The sequence below is a fragment of the Hemicordylus capensis genome, chromosome 4 (assembly GCF_027244095.1).
Source record: "Hemicordylus capensis ecotype Gifberg chromosome 4, rHemCap1.1.pri, whole genome shotgun sequence".
NCBI classification, from domain to species: domain Eukaryota; kingdom Metazoa; phylum Chordata; class Lepidosauria; order Squamata; family Cordylidae; genus Hemicordylus; species Hemicordylus capensis.
The window spans coordinates 34,560,595-34,587,817 of NC_069660.1; the positions used below are offsets into that span (position 1 = coordinate 34,560,595).

At 43.4% G+C, this 27,223-nt stretch overlaps 1 protein-coding gene across 2 annotated transcripts in view; it reads right to left on the reverse strand.

Annotated features, from left to right (window-relative positions):
• Positions 1-1,839: 1,839 nt before the first annotated feature.
• Positions 1,840-27,223, reverse strand: part of RIMS4 (regulating synaptic membrane exocytosis 4) — a 146,740-nt gene continuing 121,356 nt past the window's right edge. For both annotated transcript variants that reach the window (XM_053250859.1, XM_053250858.1), the window contains exons 3-6: positions 18,095-18,207; positions 15,183-15,284; positions 12,178-12,317; positions 1,840-11,120 (exon numbers count right to left, since the gene is read on the reverse strand). In XM_053250859.1, coding sequence (XP_053106834.1) covers positions 10,902-11,120; positions 12,178-12,317; positions 15,183-15,284; positions 18,095-18,207 — 574 coding nt within the window. In that variant the 3' untranslated portion in view covers positions 1,840-10,901. The remainder of the gene's footprint in view (positions 11,121-12,177; positions 12,318-15,182; positions 15,285-18,094; positions 18,208-27,223) is intronic.

The window sequence follows — 27,223 nt, forward strand, 5'->3', positions numbered from 1 at the left end:
ATCATCTCAAACTGTGTGGGAGATGGCAATGGTAAACCCTTCTTGTATTCCACCAAGGACCAGAGGGCTCTGTGGTCACCAGGATTCAACACCGACTCGACGACACACCTTTATGTAATTGACCAGCATGGCATATCACATTTATTTTTACATACTTCTTTCTGGAAAATGTGATATCCCCCCCCCGCCCCCCCCCATGAAGCTCTGAAATACCAAGCCAATTCCAAACTGAGGTGAGGGGCATTCACCCATCACTAACTTATATACTGTGCAACATCTCACTGAAGGAAGAACAAGGCACATGCACTGCTTTGTGGTAGTCCAAACTGTGCTCTAGCTGAGAATGACTGGGAAATTGGTGCTACCGCTCTGACATAATCCTTAGGAACCATAAAGCCTCTCTGTGCTCACTAGCTGCGTGGATGCAGTTTGGACTAGCACTGAGCTAGCATGTATGCCCCACTTTTCATTTGGTGGGGGTGCTCCACAATAGGTAAGTCAGTAGTTCTATTTCTTTTCTAATGCCAATTGTAGATTAGTATCTCAGTCTACAAACTCTTCCACATAGCAATAGACTATGTGCAGCTGTACATGGCAATCCCTTCCCCACATGCATATCTGTGGAACAGATTATTGATGTTGGACTAGGGAGACTTATAAGACAAAGGACATTCAAAAAGAGGTTGTGTGTCAAACCATGTTGTGTGTCAAACTATGTTGAAAAGGTTTGACACACAACATTAGGCTGGAATAACTGTTTGGATGAATGCAGCCTTTTGTTGTAGAAAGGCTGATGAGAATGTTACATTGCCTTAGCAAAATGGCCAGAGAATAAAGCACAAGTATGATTGGTCAATGTGACAATGTAGTGAATGGAGGAGAAGTATGTTAGCCTTATCTTGAGGGCTACGTCTCATTTTACTTTCCACCTTTCTTGAGGCTTGAAGGTCATTTATCACATTTCCTGTGGAAATCACATTATCATTTGGGATATCACCGCCCCCCGCCCCCCACCCCGATTCATTGGCATTGCCTTCCTTCAGAAAGCAAGGCTCATTCTAAAGCTTTCCCATGTCCTCTCCATGTAAGACCTATCCTCATGTTATATCAACACACATACAAGCTGTGTGCAGTACACACAGATACTGTCATTCACACAAAAGCATGTACAAGTGTGCAGATATCTGAACGCAGGTGCAGCATAAAGTTTGAATGGAGCTCTACTGTCTTACTTAGATAAAGTATCCAGCTCTATAAAAGTAATGATGTATGGAGGACCAATCATGAGTTTATGTAGGGTGACATCAAGAAAATTAGTGTGGTGTAGTGGTTAGTGTATCAGACTAGGATTACAGAGATCTGGGTTCCTATCCCTACTTGGCCATGATGTTCACCAGTCAGGATTACCACAGAGCAAGTCATTAGCTCAAACTAACCCACCTCACAGGATTGTTGTGAAGATAAAATGGGAGGGGAGAACTGTGTATGCTACCCATTGATCCAGGGAAAGCGAGATAAATGCGAAGGTTGAAAAATAAAGCCACCTCTCTGCAGAGGCTATGATTGATTCAGAAAATCTGGATTGCCGTACATTTAAAACCAAACAGAATTCATTCATGTGTGTATAAAACCGGCACAAATGAGGTTCAAAATTTCCTGCTGTGTCTTTCACACCCCCTGGGAGTTCAACCAAGCTTGTGCTTAATATGCAAACTGAAAGTTACCTGGGGACAAGACCAATTATAAATGGCTTTTTCTGAGCTGATTTCCCTATACTCTAATTCCAGGTGTGTGAAGGCTTATGGTTACTACTCAGTTGTAAAAGAAAGGCACTCTGCACATGTTCAAAAACACTCTTTTATTGTTTTATGTGTTCTAGTATTGAGCCCTAGTATTAAGGTGCCCACATGATCAAAAACATACATTCAATTATGAGCCTCAGATTCAATTTAGGAAAAAAGGAAGAATTTTTATTTCCAACGGTTTCATTAGCTTAACACTAAATAGTAAATTATCTAACCATCGCATATTGTCTGGATAAAACTGACAGACAAAGAAACAGCATATCAGAATCTTTCCTTGAAGACAAAGGACAGTATCCGACATTAATGTGCTGGACACTATGTGCTAAGTCACACTTCACTGCATGTACAGCGCTACTACTGTTGCACACTGCAATCTGCCACAGAAGCTTCCAAACAGGGCAGTTCATGCACCTTGCTAAACCTTCAATAGTTTGCTAGAAAAACATGAGACCTACTCTTTTGGGTCTTCAAGACCTTGCGCAATACATTCCAGAAAAGTTGATGGTGAAACAGACTCTGGTAAAGGTTGACAATAATCTTGTTGCCTAGCTGTGTCTGCTAAAATGGATGCAACTCCCATGTGCTACACTATGTGGGAGGGAACTAGCAAAGATAGGCACACCTGTGAACAGGACATATAGACATGTCAGTGACCAGCATCTTGACTAAGGTTGTGCACATGCTGTGGGAAGAGGTGCCCACGATGTGGAAGACTCCATGATGACTACTTCATGAGAGTTATGCGACCCTCGGGGAATTATTTTTAGGTGGTGCAGGACAATTCCAGGGGAAGGGGAGAACGGTGAGATTTGCTACCCTCCACACAAGCAATAGTTTGTGATGTTCTGGAAGCTTCTCACAACACAGGCACATCTCACCAAGCACACACATAGCCTTAGTGAGGATGTCCGCCACTCTTTTCACCTACAGACCAGGAGCATAATCCAGCAAAACATCATCACAACTAAGTCCCATTGAAAGCAATGGCATTTAAATCAGTCACAACTGTTTCTGTACATGAGGCTGCACAGTTAGCTCTGAGCCCCTCCTGTTTATGTAAAAAGACGATAATTGTTCATGCAGAATTGAAAGCAGAAAAGAGGCATTTGTAATGCCTAGTCATGTATTGGGCAGACTGGATTTGTGAGGCTTGGCCAACATGTGTTGATCAAATTAGGATGTTGAACCTGCCACAGTACAAGGGTCCCAGGGGCCTTCTATTATGGGGTAAGTGTGGTCAGAGGAGTGGATTTGTAAATCCCCCATGCAAGTGTGCTCCAGTTAGGCCTCCTCTGACTGGGAATGTCTTTCTTTGCATGCAGAAGGTCCGAGATTCAATGTCTGTCACTTCCAGTTAAAAACTGTTTTCAGGTAGCAGGACTGGTGAGGACCCTTCCCTCTGACTTCAACAGAGATGCTAATGGCCTTTATGGCTGGAGATGATGGGAATTGTATTCTAACAACATCTGGGGACTCAAGGTTGGGAACCTCTGCCTTAGGATAACAATTGCCTGTCAGAATAGACAATACAGACCTAAATGGACACATGCTTCGTGTCCATTTAGTATTCTTGTATATGGCAGCTACATATATCCCTTACTAACTCTTTACTTACTGTACAAATGTGTGTGTGATTAACATATGGAGATTCTTCTAAGCAGCTAGGTTTGTCAGTGGGGCCACTTTGGGAAAGGAGGAGGCCAGGCAAACCTAGGCTCCATGCTCAATCTCTCAAAATGGCTGGTTGCCTAGTCCATTCACATTCCTCCTTCGCCTATGTGGGGTTGGCAACAAAAACCACACAAATGGCTGAAATTTGGCACAAGGCAGTAAGTTGCTGACCTCTGTTCCAGGTGTAGTACTGCAAATATAACTTGCTGCTTGACAAATCAACAGAGAAATGTACATTTCTCATACATTTTCTTAAAATGCCTTTGTGTACTAACTGGAGCCCAATTATTTTATTCACCAGGTGGGATGAACTGAATTAAATAATGATGCAGTTTGAAGAGCAGAGTAGATGTTGCTTCTGTCATATTTCGAGTCTTTGCCATAGTATGAAAAATTCAGTACAACAGCATAATATTTACTGGCTTTATCAATCCATGCTTTAGTTTATGAAGGTGCATGTACTCCCTTGCTTTGGTGTCATGATAAAGAATGAAACTGCTGCTCAGGGGGAGGGCGGACCCAGAGGCTCTCCTTATGCAGTGAAAACCTATGTATGTCTACTCAGAAGTAAATCCCACTGAGTTCAATGGGACTTACTCCCAGGAAAGTGCATAGGGTTGCAGTTTTAGTTTCTATGAGGTGCCTTTGCTAAACAGGCCGTTAGAGGGCAGAACTGCCATCAGACTCAGAGCACAGAGCAATTGGCAGTGGCAATGCCTGAAACAATAGTAACAAACGCTAAGCAATTATCTGAAAACTAGGAGATCTGACACATGTGAGCTTTATACTGAAACTTTTGACAATCGTAAAGTCATCTACTGAAATCTTAATGGTCAGTGAAAAGACTTGCTTATGCAAATAGATTGAATTAAATCTTCTGCACGGCATTACCCCATCTTTTCTTTTAAAATAAACAAACTGCCAGTGTTAACATGGCCTGTCCAGAGCTGACTTCTCTAAGAATTAAGTCCATCATCACATATTGTATCTGTGATATACACTGCCATCTGCATGTCACAACCTGCACACACCAAAAGGAATATATTATTGCTTGTAAGCCTATTTAGACTCTTTATAAAAAGGTTTGTTTTTGTTTACAGAATACAGGATTATGACAAACTAGCTAAGTAGGCTTTTTTTCCCCATCTTGAAAATACAACATCAATTCCTTCAAGAAAGGCTTAGATCTTAGGCTTAGATCTTAGCAGAGATGTAATCAACAATTTGCAAATATTCTTAACAATATTAATAATAATAACTTAACAACAGTTTCAAGTGAAGTTCTATAGGACTATTTCCCAGTAGCTATTTACATACTTCTTCATTTGGGGGTGGGGGGAGTTCATAAAATATAACATTGAGTATCCAACACAGAAACAATAAACCTCAATCCAGAGATAGTTGTACTGAAGTTCCATTGCATTCAATAGGATAAGTTAGTTGCAGCTAATTTATGACCCATTCATTTTAATGGGACTTACATGTGGCTAGCTTTCTCTGGATTGAGAAAAAGCAATGAATACATATTGTGCCAAGAACATAAAACATTTTCTTTTTTTAAAAAAAGGTTAAATTATACCATCTTTAAAAAAAACATACAGCATTTTTGTTTTTAAAGAAAATATTTCTCCAGTGTCAAAATTATTAAACAGCATATAATATAATAGCTTAAAATGAGTTTCATAAAAAAAGTTGTCCTGCTATCTAAGATGGTTACTGTTAAACATGCTTACGTTGAGATTCTAACTGCCTCAACTTCATACATAATTTCTTTCTATACATAAACTTATGGCATTTCTTATGCCCGAAGACCTACTTTTTTAACAGTACATTTATAAGGGATCCAGTATTAAAAACATTAAAAAGGTATAAGTATATACAACAAAACCATTCCCAATTTGTTTTTGTTTTGTTTTCTTCAAAATGCCCTTCGCCCCAGAGTTGGGAAACATTGGCTGAGCTAATAGCAGGCTGGGTTTTACTTAAACCCTGATCCTCCCAAACAATTATGTTTATAGAAGAATGATCTGGTGCTTAGAGGCACTGGAGATCCAGATTCAGCTCCCCACTCCAACAACAGACTCCCTGTGTGAATATGGGCATTTCCTGTGCAATGAGAATAAGCTGCAACTCAGAGGCCATTGATATGTGGCCTTTGGGGCACTTTTGCCCTTAGTTCAATTGTGTAGGAGCTGAGAGAACCTGGTTTCTCTCTCCCTCTTTCTACCATTTGTATCAGGAATGGGGGGTAGGGATAAAGCACTGCTGAAAGATTGGAACACCTACATTTCTGCCTGAAGAAATTGTGGATCTGAGATCATTACTCTTGTGTTTGAAGAACACAACAGGGTAATGAATATCCTATCTAAAACTTTCTGTGTCCTTGGGATAGTGATTGAGAGGATGCTGCTTTGCTCTTAGTGATGCAGCTCTTGCAATTACTTAATCATAGAGCAAAGATTTAAAAAAATATGATCAAATTGGCTGATCCCATTCCTCCCATTAACATCAAGCAGAACTTTAGGAGGACACACACAGGGGAAGCAATCACCTATTGACACATGCTAACTCTTCCAAACACAGCTACTACTTCCCTGTAAAAGAATAATTAAAAGTTACAGATAGACACATGTCTTATTTTAAACTTTTTTAAAAGCAGCAAAAGGTCAGGTTTAAAATGCTGAACGCTTCTTTTACAGACCCCAAACAACAAAACAGAAGTTAGATTTATGGGTCCCAAAACAAATGGGCTACGTAAGAAGCTGACCCCAAATCCTGGGGAAGCTTGAGAAACATCCTCAGACTCAGTATGAAGAGCTGCTATGTGGGGAGCAGTGTTCCCTCTAAGGCGTGTGTGTGCACACACACTTGCATGTTCTTTAATGCCTGCTTAGTCAATTTTAGATCTCACTCTGGTTGAATTAGGAAGGCCCCACTCTAAATGCGCATGTGCACACATTGCCTTGATACTACTGCCCAGAACAAAACTCATTCTGCACACAGATGAAAGGAAATTAGAGAGAACTCTGGCAGGAAGTGGGAGAAGCCTTGGATTGCACACCTGAAAGAGCTCTATGGATCATGTCCAGTGCATTGCAATCTGAAACAGAAGAAAATAAACGCCATAATGAGCTTCATAGATGAAGAGCTTTTCTAAACCTGAGGTTGGTTCTTTATCACCTGGAGTTTCTAAACCCTTTGTGCACATCCCAGCAAAAAGTGAGCACAGGTGTTGTGCAACCCATCACAGTGTTGGAGCAATAAATAAACCTGCCTCATTTGAGAAACCCTACCTCAGTTTTGATGGTGGGGGAAACCACATTGGAATTTTTGTATATCCAAAACTAAGAATGCTAAAATTAAGAGCACCTTTTAGTTTGGAACAGACAATTTCTGAATGCTGTTAGTGCAGACTGAAAGTGAAAAAAAGTTGTTTTTAAATCAGCTCCATATTCTGGTTAATGTAGCTTTTTATTTATTATATTTGCAGTATATTTTTTGTTTTGTTTTATTTGCTTACTAACCTGAACGTCACAAGTCAGAACTGGATCCATAGAAGCCTGTGCATGCTGCATGCACATACAGGAGAGGAACTGATTTTCCCTTCCAGAAGCAGATCCTTACACATACCTTATGGAATTCTGTTCCAGAATATGCTTAAGGGCAACTTTTTAGGTGTGGGGGTGTGAGGTGTCGGGGAGTGTGGTCAGTAGCACAGAAGAAGGGGCAAAGGGAAATCTTGGAAGTTTGCCCTAAACCGCATTTCTAAAAGAAAAATGATATATTTCATATCAATGCTCCCATACTAAATGGAAATGAGCTGATGGGGAACAGCTGTTTATATGTATACTGACTGATGAAAATAAAGAAACGTTCTCAGAGTATGAAAAGGTATCTTTCCTTCAAATTCTTTCCACATTTAAGGTTAATGATGTATTTTAAAAAGAGATTTCAGTGTCTTCCATACCTGAGGGTATCAAAAAACAAAAAGGTGAATCTGATTCCAAAAAGCTACTCCGGTTTCACTGCCCAAACTGTCAGGGCCAGCCCACTAATGAGACACAGTAAGGCAGTGGATCGGTGCAGCTGGCCCAGAGCCACTGGCAAACCAGCCTCACCAACTGCACCAGTGGCAACAGTGCCTCTGCTGCTCTTCCTCCTCCTGGATTCTACAAAAATGGAAATATGAGGTAAAAATCCAGTAAATACATATTCTTAACGCAGTGGAGGGCTTTGGCCAGGATCCAGAGCCACACTCAAGAAGAAAGAAAGAGAGGAATTAGTTAACTCAATAGTAACCTAAAGAAGAAGAATTTGGGATTGGAATGCATCAGGTATTTTGAAGTGTAAGGATATTTTCTATTAAAAATAATGTCTAAACCGTTTTGGGACAGTCCTTTTGTTTAGTGTATTCATAATCAAACCCACCCTGTTTTACCCATTCACGTTTTGGGAAGATACGGGACACAGCACTATAGAATTTGCTTATCATGGAGATAGCCAATGTTCCAACAGCCATCTCCAGACATTTCAAAACAGAGTCTGGAATTATATCCAGGGATATGTTTCAGCATTTTTACTCCCTCCCCCATTATGAACATTTGGAGAAAAACTTGACAACCATACTGCAGGATACATGCAAAACATGACTGACTAGATTTACAGGTTCAAACAACATAACATCTTTGAATTAGAAAGCATGAACATCTTCTGTTCGATTCCCAGGTATGGAATATGTGTTTCTTTCCCCATAGTCCTTTTAAAGACAAGGTTATTAAAAGAGTCAGTGCTACCAACCACTAAGTCTAACCCAATCTACGTCATACATATATTGTACAATATTGCCTAGTACTTACTATACACAAACATGAAGAGGTGTCAGCTTGAAGTACAGTTCATATGTATTTAAATAAATAAAAAAGAGTCACAGCGTATTTCGACCAACATGCAACTACCCTCCTTCAGTCAATATATAGAAAAATTGTAATGCAAATTGGAAAAGGAATTATATTGAAATCACAGGCATAGAAGAAATTATGATAATCAGACTGAAATGTGGAACTTCTGTGACTTGAATATACTTAAAAATCCTTAACTTAACTTTCCCTTATCCTATTATCTATATTAGGTTACTTCTAACAGAGCTTATGACTGGGCCTATTGTTTTTGTAGTCATAGTCATTTGTGGCCATTGTTTCCCAAACCATTAAAAATGCCATCTATAGCATGCGACTGTCTAAGTTGCATCCTATAGCAATTCATGCTTTAGCCATGCTTATTTTGTAATTTGGGTACAGACTTTGCTATTACTTTGTGCTGTAACAACAGGTTAGGAAGCTATTTCCAGATGGCTCCCAAATGTTAACACAGGACTTGGCATCTTAAACTGTGTTTAAAAAAATAAGTCAGCGTTTGATATCCTCACAGGAAAACATATGAGATCACAAAAATTAAACTTTCATTAGAAATGAAAACCAAAAACAAACCTCTAGTAAAAGTACAAAAGTTAAATTCAAATACAGAAACAGCATCATGGCTTGAATTGCCATTCGAAAATTAGATTCTAGAGCCTTGAGGTGTGTTTGTGTCCAGGCAAAATGTTTCACTTTATTTATACAGTCTGCTACTCTGCCATGTGTGACTCCTTCTGTCGACAGCTGCTGCCTTCTTAGCTATATGCAGAATACATATCTATCTCTTCTTTATTGGTTAACATAAAATATTTACATCATCCTCTTTTTCTCTTTTTTGCATTTCTCAAAAAATCCACAAAGCCTATCTCCAGTGAGCAGGGTGTTTTCACAAGCGACTTGAAAAATCACTTTATTACCTGCAATTTTTTGTTGCTGATATCACTGCTTTGGGTGATTCACATGAACTCAGTTCAAAAGTAAGACTTCTCCTGATGGGTCACCATGCACCAGCTAATGCAGTGGAAGACATGCCCTCATTTACCGAGTCAAGAATGGATGCAACTCTATGGTAAAAATGGTGGACGGAGAACCACTAATGCACAATGGATAGAGCACATCCTTTCATAGGCCGGCCACACACACACACACACACACCCTCATGAAAGTTGGAATGCAAACGTTAATCCATTCTTCCTGCTCACTCAAAGTTGTATTACAGCCATTCACACCTGCAAACAAGCCATGCAAGAGGTTAAATGGCGCTTGAACAGTCACTTGTGAAAACGCCCTTAGATGGATAACTGCCTCCTGTGCCTGAGCTTTGGGAAAAAGCAGATAAGCTTCCTCCAGGTTGCTTCGCATCGCTAATGTATTAATAACGTTACTGCAATATAATACTCCTTTTTCTAAGTGCAGGATGCTGCAACATTTCAAGATTTTGTCTCCTGTACTCAGGTGACAACAATAATTTCAGCTTCTGTTATTTGCGTTTAAAAATGCAACCTGTTATTTTATCATTTTGTTAGCTATGGTGAAATAAAGTATTGCTACCTCAAACCAATCCCTATTCCAGAGGAATGTGGCACACCAATAAGATATGTGCCAGTAAATGCAAAGCATGACTAGAATGTGGAAGCAAAAACACAACAGAGGGTAACAAAACAAAAGCTGAAGTAAGGTGTGGGGGGTGTTTGTGTATGACGCTTGCTATGTTCATATCTAACAATGGGTTAATATCTCTTTCTGCAAAATTCCCAATTCACATTCCACTTTAGTCTGTGCAACATTCCAACTAATTTGCTCTCTAGGCTCTTTGCATGAGAACTGACTTGTGTAACCAAAGTATACTCTCTTGGTACTTCTAAAAAAATACTTCAGCAGTACTGTTGGCCTAAGTCCTATAGTAAAAGACACTGCTGGTAATTTGGCACCATGTAAAAAATACAGCGACGGTGTTTGTACATCGAACAGAACTGTGGAACTTGTTCTAAAGAAATAGTTGCAGTTCCTTTTTTTCCATCTTCAAAAGAAAGAAAATCTTACAAAACCCACAAAGTTTCCCTGAAACTGCTCTTTTGTTTTACGTCAGTTGTTTGCTTTGAACATTTAAGAATTGCCAAAAATTGTTTCAAATTTGTAAAAGAGGAAGTTAAGAAAAAGAATTATCTTCCCAGATTAAAAAAGATGCTGCAACATTTCAAGACTTTACACTGATCTGAAGCAGGGGTGCATGGATGACAGCAAAACAAAGGAAACAAAAAGTGTGCCGTGTGTGTGTATATATATCATTTCATTATTAGAACACGTGCCCTCACAGCTCCTCCTACGTGGATGGCGAAAAGTCACTGGCCTTCATCTTGGCTTCTGTCCAAGGTTACTTGACTATCCTCGCTTTCAGGTTCCCCCGAGAACGGACTGAAGATGCAATGCACTTGAGGACAGCGTTCCAGCAAACAAAACCTTGACAGCATGATTTTAAAAACAAGCAGTTTTCCTGGTACTTCTTTGCTCATTAAGACCTGTCACAGCAAGGTCCGACTGTGCTCTCCAAGGAAAGCTGTGAGGATTGGCGCAGGAGTGGAGCGGTAGCCGGATCGACCATTGAGGAGGTTGGGAAAAGCTTATACCAGCCAACTGCCAATGTTGACAGATCCAGTTCTTCCAAAAGAACCCGGGCAACTCCCATAAAGTGTTTGCGTTCCATGCGTCCGTAGTTTCCCCAGACTATCACCTTGGAAACAGGAAATGGGGATGGGGAGAGAATAATTTTTAGTTTATAAATAATAATCACGTATGATATAACCCTGAGGGCTGCATATCCTGGAGAATCTGAACTACAGGGAGAAGTCCCAGTGCTATTTGGTCTGCTATATAATACACATTAACTCAAGAAGGGGTAAAGAAGTAGTAATAGAAGAAGGAGAAGATGCTTCCCGGAAGGGTGAAGCCACTACCTGCAGGCAGGTTATAACTAAGGCTGCAATCTATGGTCAGTTAATCATGAAGGTAAATTACAGCTCTCTTTTTTAAAAAAAATCAACTGAAAACACTCCTGATTTATCGGGCAGGAAATTATACATGTTTACAAATACTTACAAAAACTAAAGATGGCAAGCACCTTCATAAGAGGGGCACCTTTGCAATGCAGAGGTCATGCTGCAATGCATGATCTAAAACCAAGAAAGTATGCTTTCCCCCTTTAGAATGACGACTTTTTCTATATCCACAGTGATGCAGATGTAGTCAAATTGATTGACGACAATTAATATGATTAATCAACTAAGATTTATTTGATTGGGAAAGAACCCTGACTGACATTCTGGCTGCTCTTAATGCAGCCAGAGGCTTCCCCACTACTGGAGTATGGACTGGCAGTGTGGGGTAGGGGAGTGATTTTCACTGATCTCCCCTACCTCCAGAAGTGTGCTGTACAACCTTCAGGGACATATTTTTGGAAGGCACAGAGCAATTCCAGAGGCAGGGGAAATCAGTAAAAATGCTCCCCTTGCCAACACTCCAGAAGTGGGGAAATCTGCTGTGTCTTCACTTCATTAGTCAGCCCCTGGTTGTAACAAATCTTTTCTGAATCCTGGACGGATTCAGAACTCTGCCTGCATCTCTTCATTTCTTGAGCAAAAATGACAACTACAGAAATGACAACCTTTCTGGCTATGCTTTTGCTGGGTCTGCTTCCTCCCTGCTTCTCCTGCCAAGGGCTGTACCTGGGCTCATGTCACCCTCCCCTAGTTACGGGACTTGCCTGCAGGTGTCAGGCATGCCTGTCTTACCTGCAGTACTTTGCCTTGAGGGCTTTCCGGGAAAAGCAACACTTGATTGTACAGGGGGTCTAAGGATTTGCGAGCCACTTTGGTCTTCTTCTTAGCAACGCACACCCCATTTTCGAGTAAATAGGCCTTGATGTAAGCAGCTGGAAGAAAAGCATGTAGTGAAAGTGGGTCTAAAATACAACAGGCATCTTTTTAAAAGTTTAGATGGAACTAGTTCTGGCAAAAACAATATATTGTAATTTTTGAGAGGAAAGCCTCTTGCAGTTATGAATTGGTGCAGTGTAGTGGTTAGAGAGTGTTGGACTATAGCTCAAAAAGGTCTAGGTTCAAATCCCCCACTAAGCCATAAGTAACCTACTCACTGGGCAACCTTGGGCCAATTACTCTCTCAGCTTGACCTACCTCACAGGGTTTGAAGGAAGAAAATAAGTCCTACATAGCCTGGAGCTTGATGGCTGAAATGAACTGAGGCTAGATGCATGCAACAGGCTGTGGTATATATTCATTCTAAATCATCACACACACTAAATGCAGCAAGTGTTTGTTTCCACTGAAGAGCTGCAAGCCTAGTTCACTGAGTTCATCAACAAAGCACCATTCAAAAGCTGGGAGCATAAGCAATGAAGCCGCACAAGGACCCTAGAACTCAAATCCCTGAACATTTAGCACACTGGACCTCTCTGTGACATCAGAGTAGCTAAGCAGGGGTGTATCTAGGGTAGGGCAGGCAGGGCATGTGCCCCGGGCACCACTTGAAGGGAGGGCGCCATTTTTTAAAATGAAAAAAAAAATTAATTGGCCACTGAAAACAAAATGGCCATCGTGCATGCTCAAATGGCCTCTGCGAGGCCCTAGGCCATCCCAGGCCTCACAGAGGCCAATTGAGCATGCGTGGTGGCCATTTTGCTTAAGGCAGCCATTAAAAGAAACCAATTAAAAAATGGACACCACACATGCTCAAATGGTGGCTGCGAGACCCTCAGCCTGGGATAGGCTGCAGCAGTGAATTAAGAGGCTGGCAGGGAGAGGGGGAACCTTTGCAGATCCCCCCATGGCCTTTAAGAAGCCCCCCCCAAAGGGCTACAGGTAAAAAAAAAATTTTAATATAATATAAGTCACTGTACGCATATACTCCATTTATTTTTAAAACTTATGTAATAGTGATACTACAATGCATTGTAGAGTATTAGACAGGCACCTCTGTTTAGTTTTCCAAGTACACCTCCACATAGTATTTGGGTATTTCATGAGCCCCAACATACTGAAATTTGTAGTTTTCCAGCATTTTTTGGTCTGGCTATGTCCACTGCTAAATAGTTTTTAAAATATTAAAATATTAACAAGCTTGACTTGTATTTTTGAGCTGATATTATGGTAAAGTTATCTGAAAGATGGGTGTCAGATGTCTGGACAGGGGGCGCAATTTCAGTGCTTGCCCTAGGCGCTATTTTCCCTAGATATGCCTCTGTATTTAAGCCAATTACAGTGAGAGGATCCATGAGTCCCTGCATATGATGGCCTTGTTGTGACATTAGTGCAGATTAATAATTTACTATTAAATGCAACGCACAGCTGTGGTGTGTGAAGATGCTACAAAGTTATAAGTGTGTCACCCCTGTATAAAACTGCTTCTAAAGGGTTGAATCAATGATAGTTGAATGAATGGATAAATGATTTGAAAGATAAGATCTCTCAGCTTCTTTTCTGAGCATGTGTGTGCCTGGGGACAAAGCCCATGCTTGCCATTTCTTATATTTTATTCCTTTGCAAAACAAAGCTATTGGATAACTGATAACAGCAGCAGATGCCAGAAACTTTCTACTATGTATTGCTAACAATTCATTGGAAAAGCCCACTGCATTTGTTATTCCTGTGTATGTGTGGAGGGGGGAAACAAGCACAACTGAGAGTCTCTAGCCTTGAGTCTATCTGGACCTAGGACTATTAAGTCCTAGGACCTAGAACTATGAAGAGGAGAGCTGGTCTTGTGGTCGCAAGCATGACTTGTCCCCTTAGCTAAGTAGGGTCCACCCTGGTTGCATATGAATGGGAGACTACAAGTGTGAGCACTGGAAGTTATTTTTCTCAGGAGATGGAGCTGCTCTGGGAAGATCAGAAGGTTCCAAATTCCCTCCCTGGCAGCATCTCCAAGATAGGGCTGAGAGAGATTCCTGTCTGCAACCATGGAGAAGCCACTGCCAGTCTGTGAAGACAATACTAAGCTAGATAGACCAATGGTCTGACTCAGTATATGGCAGCTTCCTATGTTCCAGGCTCCCAAGAAGTTTATACAGACCCAACCATTCACACAAGCTACTGGGGCAAAACGGAAACAGTTCACTCAGTTCTCTCACATAGAGACTGTTCTAACCCTGCCTGGACTACCCCAGCAGGGTTACGCTGGTCATGAGAAGTGGCAAGATTCTCACGGATCCCTCTGCTCCTCACCCACCTAACCCCACTTAACAAACCCAGCTTTTAGCTAAGCGTGTTCTCGCACCCTTAGCCTGGCTACTGGGTATCATGTGATTCCTAGGGCTGCATGCATAGAGGGAGAATCCCACATTTGGTGGGAGAATCCCCAATGCAACATGTGTGCCACACATTGCACAGAGGGATGCCTGGAGGCCAGAACAACAAGTTCCAGCCCCAGATCCCTCCACCCTGGTCTGTGCTTCATGGAGCTGCATGGAGCAGGACTGTCCATGTGGGCACGTGGGAGGCATGCTGATGAAAGAAAGTTCGGTCATCTGAGGGGAAGGTAGGGTCAGTGCAGCCTTTCCCTATCAACACCCTCCCAGTCCATCCATGGCAATCATGTGACTCTCCCCATAATCTTCTCATTCTGGGGCCTTCAGGGATCGACTCTTAAAAGGACAGTACTCAACAAAAGCAACTTCTGTCAATACCAACCAATCATCTAGCCATCCTCCAGCATTTTGTGGAGGTAAAGAGTAAACAGTTTGTTAAAGGACAGACACTAGCAAAAGACTGAAAAACACTACCTGGAAGAGTTTTGGAGCCCGGCTTTGGGGTCAGTCCTCGGGCTTGAATGATATCCACTTCCAGTTGTCCATTTCGCTCCTGTAACCCAATTTCCACATCCCCTGGACACAAAGGAAGATGCATTTTAGACCAACAGTAAATTATCACTTTGTCTTTTTGACTAAAAGATCTCTATAAACTGCTGCTCTCTGTCATGAGCTCTCTTGACAACTGTAGAACCTCTAGAACATTGCAGTACTTTCCCCCCATCTCCATATTATAATTAAGCACAGGGCTAGCCTTATCATCCCCACAACTCAGATTGTGCTGCTTTTCTGCACCAAGTTGACAATGTATGCAGACACAGGATATAAGGGAACAACACAACTGAATATGGCTAGGTTCCTATATTCACAGTGGGTGAAAGGATAGTTGCCTATTCCTAGAACATTCCACACTATGTATTAAAATGCCTGAACTAGGAACACAGTCAGCTGGTATCTGGATGTGCCCAAGAGGAACTGCCTGGATCCTCAATTGCCAAAAGTGACTGGGAGAAAATGGTGTAAATGCTAGAAGAAGGCCTCTGCAAGCTGTGGCGGATGGGGCATTGGGGCATTGTATTCAGTAACCTGTGGTGACATCTGTTCTGGCATAGATCAAAGTGCTTTTCTTCGGGGTCCCAAAAGGCAGAAGAAGGAAGGAGGGAGGTGGGATTTTCCCTAGTCTATGGTACATATTGTCAATCTTTTTGAACTGAGAGTGATATTTCTATTAAGGGGAGGAAAAGTAGGTAGGGAAGATTTAAAAAAAAACTTCTCAAAAAGGTGGGAAGAAACAGGCAAGTGGGAAGCAAACTTTTGATGTGGACACTCGGTGTACAAAGTTTTATGTTTCATAAGTTTAGAGAAGTGTCTCAGTTTGAAAAATAACTCAAGGCCTTTCACAATTGGCCCCATTAGTGGAAATGGGTCTCAGGGCTTCTGACACCCACTATCACCTGAAAGCTCTTTCTCTCTTGCTCCTTTGGAGTCACATTTTTGCCTGATGATGGTATGTTATATGCAACCTTTTTAAATTTTCTTTAATTTATTTTGAGTTGGTATAATGCTGTGTACCATAGTGGAGGTATATATGATGGTAATAATGTCTGTCTGTAATCCCACCCCCACCCCACCCCTACTGAGTGTATATGTATGTGTACACACACATACACGTTTTACACTTATCAGTTGGGTGTGTATAAGTATGTTGTAACTGTTTTAAAAAGGTAATTTCCTGAAATTTCTTTACTTGTCTTTTGAATCTGTTTTCATGTTTTTCAATGTATGTACTGTAAGATGATTTTTTTTTTAAATCCAATAATTTGAGATTTCTGAGGTGGGACCTTGTGATATCATGAGATTGTTAACTCTTGAAAAATGGCAAGGGATACAAGACTAAGGTTGGATGGGGCCAAGTAATTAAACAGATGGAGCCCAGTGGTGATCCAAAAATGACCTGAGATTAATCTCTGTCACCCATCCACCTGAGAAACAAATCAGGCAAAATAGTCCCATTTGGCAAACTGGCAACACTCATTACCCCAAATTAATGGGCCCCAAACTTTAAACCCTTCCTTAAATGATTTTATTTTATTCAGCATTTGTGGGGGGGGGGGGACACAGAGCGAAAATTTTCAGCAAGGGGTTCTGATCACCAAGTAAGGTGCTTGATCAGCTCGTCACAAGACATACCAAAGTACAGTCCATGAGGTGGCCAGAACATACCTCAGCTGATCCAGGGTAATTCTGCATAGTTATTCTAGTAATTCTGCATAGGAAGAGTGATGGCAAATTCTGCATTTAACATAGTGTGAAGTTTGGCCAACATAGAATGCATTAAAAAAATGAAAACATTTGACCTGATCTGGCCACTTTTATTCAGAAGCACTGGTCCACATGTTTCACAGTGATACAAAGGTAGAATATTCCTCTGCTCTTAAAGGGAGGCTGGAAAGTAGTTGTGCCAAAGGCTTGTTATGCAGCTGGGCAGGCCCAGAGTGGGGATGGGGAAGCAATTTTCACTTCTCTCCCCTCCCTTCAAAAGCCCTTTTTATTTCTAGAACTACATCCCTGAGGGCTGCACAATCCTCAGGGACATAGTTCTGCTATAGCTATTTTAGCAGGGAGAGAGAGAAGTGAAAATTGCTTCCCCATCCCCTTTCCCATGCACTGGGTTAAACACGAGCCTTTGACATATCTATTTTTCACATCAAGTCTTTGTCTCCCCCAGAACAAGTCCTTACCATAGCTACTCACCAGCCTCTGGGAAGGCAGAGCCCTTCTTCCACCCTCATATTGCTGTACAATGTGTGGCCACTGTGAGCAAGAGAATGGTCCTATTCTTCAACAATAGGAACAAAGAACTAGAAGCCAGGAAATAGCAGCTTTGAAGTTCATGAAATTAAGATTCGTCCAAGGGGGATGGGGGTGGGAAGTGTACATTCTGGACTGGCTAATAGATGGTTGTTGGAATAGCACATCCTGAATTTTGTGCAATTGCTGTAGGGCTGCCTCATTGCCTTGGAAAATTGTACTTGCTTATTAATGGCCCTTCCAGTTGTTTCATTTGCAGCCCATCTCAAATGGCTCAACATAAAAGAGAAGCAATTTCTGTATTCACATTTTTCCAACTCTGCTCCCCTGTTCAGTAAGTTACAGGAAACCGGCTCACTGGAAACTATTTTAGGTTTAAAAACAATGCCATTTTCATTGCACTTGAGAAAGGGATGGGGTTCAGAAGGTGCTTTGAAAAATAGCATCTGAGTTCCTGGGATATAGGAATGATTTGACCTCACTGAAATGACTTGTTTTCAGGGTCACTGATTCATATTTCAGAGACAGTGGGTTGAGAGAACATGCAATTCACTTGGTAGTGTCTTGTTCCTTACCCATCGAGGTAGTGGCCAAAGTCTGACGACCCACAAACTGTGCCGGTCCCATGCTACCCAGGAAGTCGCTGAACTGACCAGTGGATGCCAGATGGGCTCCATTGAAATTCAAGCTGCAAAATAAATTGATTGGGTCAAGTCATTATTCCAAGTCTTTACAACCACTCAGCAATTAAACAACCTTAAGTTGGATATATGCATGAAATGGGTAGCTATTTCTATGCATTCCATTCTCACTGATTTTTCATGCTGGCTTGTGACATCACAGATTTTCAGCTCCTCTTCCTTGCCCTCAAAAAGATATGTGCTAGTGTGGTTATAGATAATTATAGACAAACCATTATCACCACAATAAATCAACATTTTAAAAACTGGTAATCTTTTCTATCATCTCCCCATTCTCCTCATCTATAGCCAGAAAAATGGAACCATCTCTCGGCTGCAGGGCTGAGTGGTTTGCAATTAATTTTTTTGCTGGTGTGCATTCTCTCTTCTTCCTGAGGCTATTACTTTTGGGAGGGAATCTAGAACCAAAGAGACTAAAATTCTCTATTTATTCTCAATGAAAATCCAGCAGATGAAAGCATAAATTCCCCTCCACCCACTAACAATCAAAAATTCATTGCTAAGCTTAAACGGCTCTATTGAGAAATGGAAACAATACATTAGGACATTTTGCATTTCTTGTGATACTGACTGCCTTTTTATATTTCATTTATTATTTCACATTTGGCCCTCACTGCGAACCGTTTCGAGCTGAACCGGTTCAGGGGTGCCAGATGCCAATAAATTTTGTTTTTAAAAAGGTTGACTTACTGCCACTGAGGGCTTCTGAAGCCTTGGGGGGTGCTGCTGCAGCCATGGGGGGGATCCTCCAGAAGCAGGGGGGTCACAATCTGGGTCACAGAAATGGTCCATGCACATGGCCACTGTGCACACAAACAGGGCCGAAACACCCCCCAAATGGGCAGAAGATGGGGGGAGGCTGGCAGGGGGAGGGCAGCCTCCGGAGACCCCCTGGCAGCCACAGCAGCACCCCACGAGGCCACAGAAGCCCTCAGTGGCAGCAAGTCAACCTTTTTTAAAAACAAAATTTATTGGTTTTATTGGCACCTGGCATTCCCGAACCGGGCCCAAACTGGTTCGAATTCAAACCAAATCTGGCAAAACGGTTTTGAGCACATCCCTCCCGACTGATAATCTTCGCAAATTTTCCTATGGTTATGTGTGTCCGTCTCTCAAAAGTTGGGCTGCGGTTGTCAACTCTGATTGAAACGGTGAAGGAGATTGCTCCCCCCGCATTCATTTCCCCCAGTATTTTTCACATCAAGCTATTAATCTCTAGGATTGCTTTCAAAAGTCACCTGGAGATTGATCCTAATTCTGGGAGATCCCAGACCACTCGTGGAGGGTTGGCAACACTAGACCCCCCCCCCCGAGAAGTACCAAATGTCTTAATTATATCACCAATGAAAATAAAACACTAACCAGAAATTGCCATCCTCATAAAGTCATGTGCAATGTGCTTGCAAATGCCACATAAGAGCAGAAGTATGGTTGTAAATTTAAACATAGATATATTTTGTTTCTTTTCCATTTGTACCTGCACCATTGTTCTAAATCAACAATGGTATAAATTAATATGGCTATAACACAGAAATGCAATGAGATGCCTCTTGTGCATCCCAGACATTGAAACAGAAGGACAGTTCGCCATTAAGCAAATGCTGAAAACAATCCTCCATCTTTGGGGGTGGGACTACAGCTCATTGACAGAGCATCTGCATGGCCTGCAGAAGGTCCCAGGTTCAATCCCTGGCATTGCCAGGAAGGGCTGGGAAAGACTTCTGCATGACACCTTAGGAAAGCTTCTGCCAGTCAGTGCAGACAATACTGAGCTAGCTGGACCAATGGTCTGACCCGAAATAAGACAATCTCCTTTGTTCCTATGTACTCATAACAATTATCCTTACATTCCACCCCTAGGCCTACCACTCTCCCGCCCCCAAACACAGAGGTCATGCATTCCCAAGCAAGAGGCAGAGAAATACAGCACTTACATTTCAGTGTAGAACCATACATTGCTTTCACACAAATGCATACAAGTCTCTAGCCTTTGGTGGAGTCTCCGTGCAATATTTATTTACAGTTCAATGATAGCCCCACTCCTTTTTATGGTCAGCCTTCCCTAGTCGTTTCTGAGGCACCTTACCTTGAGTTCAGCAGGGCTCAAGGTAAAGCTTGCCCCACATTAGCCCGAGATCTTGAGAAAGTTTTCCCTACTCTGAGGGATGGTGCGGCTCTCCCTCAGGCTTCCGAGGAGGCTAAAAAAAAGCTGGACTGGGTTGAGTGGCCTCCCGGCAGGGAGCCAACAAAAACCAGCAAGCCTGCAGCTGAGGACAGCCAAGGAGCAGCTGCTCGGTCTCTGCAGCTCTGGGTCCTTGCCCGTCTGGCCCCTCTACAACTGCCTTTCACAAAATTATCCCAGGGTGGTTGACAAAACAATAAAATCTGTAAAAATGAATGAAAGCAATCCAAAGATACAACCATAACGTTTATCGACGTGAGAAGCATTAACAAAGAAAACAGCATCCAATAAGAGTCAAAGTTCTGAGTAAAACGCAAAGTCTTTACTTGCCTCTTAAAAGCAGCAAGGGAAGCCAAAGAGCTGACATTCACCTGGAGAGCATTCCAAAGCCTGGGGGGCAATGACTAAGAAGGCCCTGTCCCGTGTGCATGATAATGGACAGGACCCTCCCCCGAAAACCTTGTTGGGCGGGCAGAAACATTCAGGAGCAGACTGTGCTTCAGATATCTAGGACTCACATCATTAAGCACTTTAAAAGTTATAACCAGCACTTTGAATTGGTTAGTAGCTTGTTTGGCTATTCTTGTAGATATATTGGTATTTTGGATTATTGTTTACACTGAAGCCATTGTTGCAGGGGAAATGCATGGAGGTATGTACTGGTAAACATACAAATTATGGCCGGATGCACATCCCAGAAGAGTTCAAGAGAGCATACAGCACATGAAGCTGCCATAGTGGTTCAGATCACTGGTACTCTAGCTCAGGGATTCTCAGCGTCGGGTCTCTAGATGTTATTGGGCTTCAACTCCCATAATCCCCAGGCCCAGTGGCCTTTGGTTGGAGATTATGGGAGTTGAAGTCCAATAACATCTGGAGACCCAACGTTGAGAATCCCTGCTCTAGCTGAGTACTACCTGCTCTAGAGGTTTTCAAAACCTTTGGCCATTGTGGCTGCGGATTACGGAAGTTGCAGTCCAGCAACATCAGAAGTTCAGGGGTTCTCAAACCCACATTTCAGGGGTTCTCAAACCCACCCCTGACCTACTCTCTGGCAGCAGCTCTCCAAAGAGCTTAGGCAGAGAGGCACCTTTCCAACCCTGCTGTCTGAGATCCTTTTGCCTGGAGATACTGGGGATTGAAGCTGGGTCTTCAATCTGCAGGAAGAGCATGGGATCTACCACCGAGGCCCTCCTCAAGAAAGAGAAAGAACCACTTATCTGAATGAGGCATGAACAGCAAGGCATTGTTCTCACAGCCATTAAAGGTTGCATTATTAACCAGCCTCTTGGTAAACTCACACCTATGAGCATCTAACACACACCTCTTTGGGATGGAAGAATCACATTGCTCCAGCATTTGGTCTACTTGGGTGGACTGAGGAAACAGAAGAAGGAACGCCATATTGCAACGGGGAAGAATAATGTGTGTCCAAGAGGCTGGGAGGCTGTGGTCATGCTGGGGTGAGGGGAGGAAAAACCCTGTCCTTAACAAACATAGGGATGTAAGCATCCTAAATTAACACATTGGAAGTCTGTTAGCTACCCATTTCAGAAGCAGATTTTGCATGAAGCAGAGATGATGTATTCATGACTTCTTCACCCCGTGTACAGATTTGTTTCCAAGAAACTAATTTTAAAAGGCAGTGAACCATTTTACTGAGCTGTGGTATGTGTTCCCTGAGGGGACGTGTATAATAGTGCCAGATTTTTATAATTATGCCTAGCATTAATGTGTAGCAGCTTCAATAAGAAAGATGGTTTAAAGACAAGGGAGGTCATATGAGGGAAAGGATGGAAGTTCCTTGGTCACAAAGCAGGCCTCATCCAGAAGAACTTGTATAGATTGTAGTGAAAAGCCTGGTGTAAATTCTGTGCAATAATAAAAACAATGATGGTTTCAGAACAGAGGTGAAAAGAATTTGCTCCTGCAAATTCTTCTTTGCAGTTTTTTAAAATATCAAATAGTCCCCAAATTGCTTAATTGCACCAAATATACGATATCTGCATTTGACACCCAATGACATCAGTATTAGACTTGGATATTATTGGTAACATGTAATGGTAGAATTTAGAGAGCTGGTCTTATGGTAGCAAGCATGCCTTGTCCCCTTAGCTAAGCAGGGTCTGCCCTGGTTGCATATGAAAGGGAGACTAGAAGAGTGAGCACTGTAAGATATTCCTCTTCTTAGGGGATGGAGCCGCTCTGGGAAGAGCATCCTTCCCTGGCATCTCCAAGATAGGGCTGAGAGAGATCTTTGCCTGCAACCATGGAGAAGCTGCTGCCAGTCAGGGGCATATCTAGGGTAGGGCAGGCAGGGCATGTGCCCCGGGTGCCACTTGAAGTTCCCTCCCTGGCTTCTCCAAGAAAGGGTTGAAAGAGACTTCTGCCTGCAACCTTGGAGAAGCCGCTGCCAGTCTGTGAAGAAGATACTGATCTAGATGGACCAATGGTCTGACTCAGTATATGGCAGCTTCCTATGTTCATAAGATGGGGCGGGGCAGAGGGATGGGGATGGGGCCGGGGCCCAGTTTCATTTTTTGTCGCAAGGCCCACTCCAGCCTTGCTATACCCCTGCCCAGCGCCTCATACTCATGAGGAGGGTATTGCCAGGTGCATTTCAGAGTCTCAGTGCCACTCATGATAAGGTCCAAGCCTCAGTCACCACCGGCCTAGCCTCAGTATTTAATATTTAACTGCATTTTATAGTTGGCAGGCACACCATGACAGCATATAATTGCATTTGACAGCTTATGAGATTTCATATTTTACAACTGACCGAAACAAATCAAGATATGTTAATGTAAAAGTGACACATCCAAACTCTAAATTTCAAATCTTAGAAATGCTTTGCATTCAGGATTCAACAAATACATTTCAGCTAGCTTTTATTCTGAACCCTCTTAATTGGGAATACATACCTTGAAGAAAGAATAAGTACGATTTGCTTGCAGCAAATAGGAAAAATCCCACAGATGACAAGTCACCAGGATATTGTGTACTTGTCACATATGACAGTGTGCCTAAATGTGTTTTCCCTGCACAGAGCAATATCCATGGAGGCAACAGTCATGTGAAGAGCTATCCTGCTTCCCATCAGGCAAGCAGAGAATCCAATTCTGCATCCCACAAGGTGGATTGAGTTAGTATAATGGATTTTAATTTCTCCTTCCATGCAACTGCAAGCCTTGGAAGAGAACATGCTTAAGTGATAATTCAGATTTCCCTGCAGGCTTTTTGGAATCAAGGGTGGTTTGCTATATGCATGTTCTCCTTCTTGTCATACTTGAGGCTAGAGCACTGGTGATAATTGTAGTAGACTTCTGAGACCCAGATTTAAATCCCATTTCTGCCATGGCCTCATTCGGTGGCTAATTCACAGTATCTCAGCAATTTATTTATTTATTCATTCATTCATTCTATTTCTGATCCAGCAGGGCTGTTCTTATGTATTTAATCTGAGCCACCCAGCTCCTGAGGGCTGCCTGATTCACCCCTTCCCTTCCTATTTTCTTCATTCTTTCAGAGAGGTTCTCACCTGTGCGCTTCTCAGAGGCATCTAGTGGGCCACTGTGTGAAACAGGATGCTGAACTAGTTAGGCCTTGGGTTAGATCCAGCATTTCTGTTCTTAAGTTCCTATGTTATCCCAAAGCCCCTCTGTATAGGGGTGTGCATGAAGCCATCTGTGGTGGTTCGATCTGAATTAGAACTGAACCACTGGTCCACGAACAAGTTTGTTAAGACTGGCCAGCGGTTTGGATCATGCTGTTGAACAGGGTGGAACTGTCTAGCCTTCTCTCTGGTTGGTTTCATGACCAACTGTTCTAAGGTACTACCACACAACCCACTTTGGCCACAAAATGGAGGTCTGAATCTCTGAATTTTTTGGATCCAAATCGGGGGTGATTTGTTATGTACCCGAATCGTTTCGCACATCCCTAGTCCCTAGTAACACATTTCCTTTCAGTGCTCATATTGTCACCCATAATTATTCTGTGGAGGACTCTAGTCCTAGGTTTTATAACTTGTTGGATCCTATCCCTTCTTTAATATACAGTGCTACTTTGCCCACAATCTGCCCCTCAGTGACATTTTTGTAGAGTTTGTACCCAGGAATAACAGTGTTCCACTTGATCTCACCATTCCACCAGGTTTCTGTTAATCCCACTATATCTATGTTTTCATTGCAACCAAGCATTCCATCTCACCCATCTTGGCTCAGAGGCTTCTGGCATCCTCTATAATAAAGTCCCTGGGTGTGCGCCAATGTCTTCCGGTGTCTGTGCCCGTGTCTCCCTCGGCTGTTCTGGGCATGCGCGGAGCGGCCGAGGGAGACACGGCCGCCGGCACCAGGCGGCCATGTTGGCCGGTTGTTCGCCCGGCCGCGGAAAGGCCAGAGGCGGCCACTGGGAGGGCAGAGGCAGCGGTGGCGGGTCCAGCCTGGCCGCAGGGATAGGAGAGGCGGCGGCGATGGGTCTGGCCCACCCGCCGAAAAGAACAGGGGCAGCGACTGTCCCTTGGGCGGTCTGGCTGGCTGGAGGCTGCAAAGCCATGTTGGTGGGGGGGGCGGCTCCAGGGGAGCGGCAGCGGCAGCCGGGCGGGGGGGTCTTGCGCAGAGCTGCTGCCTCCTCCTCCTCCTGCTCGGCAGCAGCCGGCCCTCGGGTGGTTCCCAGGACGGCGTCGTCGTCCCCCCAGGAAGAGCTGCTGGCAGCCTGCCGAGCGCCGGCAGGCAGAAGCGGGGACCGGCAGCTCCTGGAGGAGAAGACCTCCACCCGCCTGCCCCTGGCAGCAGCAGCAGCTGCAGCCCCTCCTCACGCCCAGCCCAGGGAGGGAGGCGCAGGCAGCAGCTCAGCAGGGCGAGCCATGGTTGCTGCTGCTGCTCTGGGCGCCTAGCCATCGCCGCCGTCCCTGGGGAAGTGGCCCTGCGCGCGCCTGCCCCGCTCATCCTCCTCACTCCTCCTCCTCCGGGGGCAGCCCTCAAGGGGCTTCTTCGCGGCGGCCGCGGCTGCCTCCCTCCGGCGGGGCTCTGCTGCTGCGGCCAACAGTAGGCGGCCCCCCCGGTTTCATGAACCCAACTAGCGCCCGTTATTTTAACGGGCTTAAAAATACTAGTTGGTATATAAACACCTATATGCCGCACCTATTACCTGGCATTAGCGTGTGCTATGTACTGTCATTTGACCTTTTTGACCAGCTGTCATGTGTTTCCATCTGTTCTATTCCTGGTTCTACTCTATCTTCTTCTGGTTTACCTGAAAGGTTTGCACCCTCACACCTTAGGGGATTTTGCTTGTCAAATCAGATACCACCCAGTTCCTTTCAGCAACACATGCAGGTGTCATTTTAAAAAGCTGCTCTGTGATCTTTTTGATTTTAAGCACTAGCAGTCTGGTTTCCAGACTGCAGGTTCAGGTGGAACTCATCCCTTTTGAACAGGCTTTGCTTGCCCCAAAATGTATCCCAGTGTTCAATAAATCTAAACCCCTCCTCCCAGCACCACCATCTCATTTACACATTGAGGCCTCTCAGCTCCCCCGTCACCCTGGCGCTGTACGTGAAGCATGGAGGACTTCAGAGAATGCCACCCTGGGGGTCCTAGACTTTGATATGCTACCTAGAAACTTTATTTTGCCTTCCAATGCCTCCCGACTGCATTTCCCAACATTGTTGGTGCTGACGTGCAGCATGACTACTGACCTCCCCTGCACTGCCTAACAGCCTATCTGGACTGGCCTATCTGGACACCATGTGACGTCTGAAACCTTCACACCAGGCAGGCAAGTATGGTCTACATGTAGGTTACATATGCCCATCTCTCTATGCCCCTAATGATCAAATCACCCACTTCAAGGTAGCCCCCAACCCACAGAAGAGTATCCTCTGTGTGAGAGGATATGGGTGCATCACCCAAGGAAGGGGTCCGTATCACATATGTGGTCTCATCCACATACCTCTCTGTCTCCCTGAGCTTCTTCAAGTCAGCCAGCTTGGCTTTGAGGGAATGAACTTGTTCCCTGAGAGCCAGGAGCTCTTTCCACTGTGTGCACACCCACAACTTCACATGCAACACTCTGTGCAATACACTGGGAAGCACTCCCCTTCTGTCATTCTACCTTCATAATTGATTTTATTAGCTATTTACAATAAAAAGAGCTTGTTTGCTTGAAAGCTAGGTTTTAGCTGCAGTCAGCTAAGTAAGGGTTTTAAGCTCTTCCTCCAAGAAAGTTATAAAAGTGGGCTAGTATTCACCTTCTCCTTATGCTGGGTGTCACCTTTGTGATAAAGGGGGACTGCCTGAGTGCCTCCTTGCACACTTTCCCACTAAACTTCACACAAACCTTATTTGATAGATCTTCACGAACTCCTGTTCGCAAAGATCCAGAAAGCAAACCTCCCCTGGTCTGAGCCACATCTTCACAAGAGCTGCTTCCAAACTGAGCCACCCCAGGAATGTGACCCTTCCCACAAGCTGTGTGACTCACCTGCAGCTAATCCCCACCCACTGCCTCTCTAGGCTCAACTGAAACTGAAACTGAAACTGCCCTGTCAAAAGCAAACCCCTAGCCAGCCAGATACCAGATACCTTGAAAAGACTAGCTCTAAACAACTTACCTTGTCTTTCCCCTGCTTGTTTTCTTGTTGATTTGCTTAATTGCTTGCTACTTTAGGAAACGAAACAAAAGTTTGCTGCCTCCCCAATCTGATCTTGTCTTCTCAAGAGCTGCTTCCAAACTGAGCCAACTCAGAAAGTGGCCCCTCCCACAAGCTTTCTGACTCAGCTGCAGCTAATTCCCACTCACTGTCTCTCTAGGCACATCTG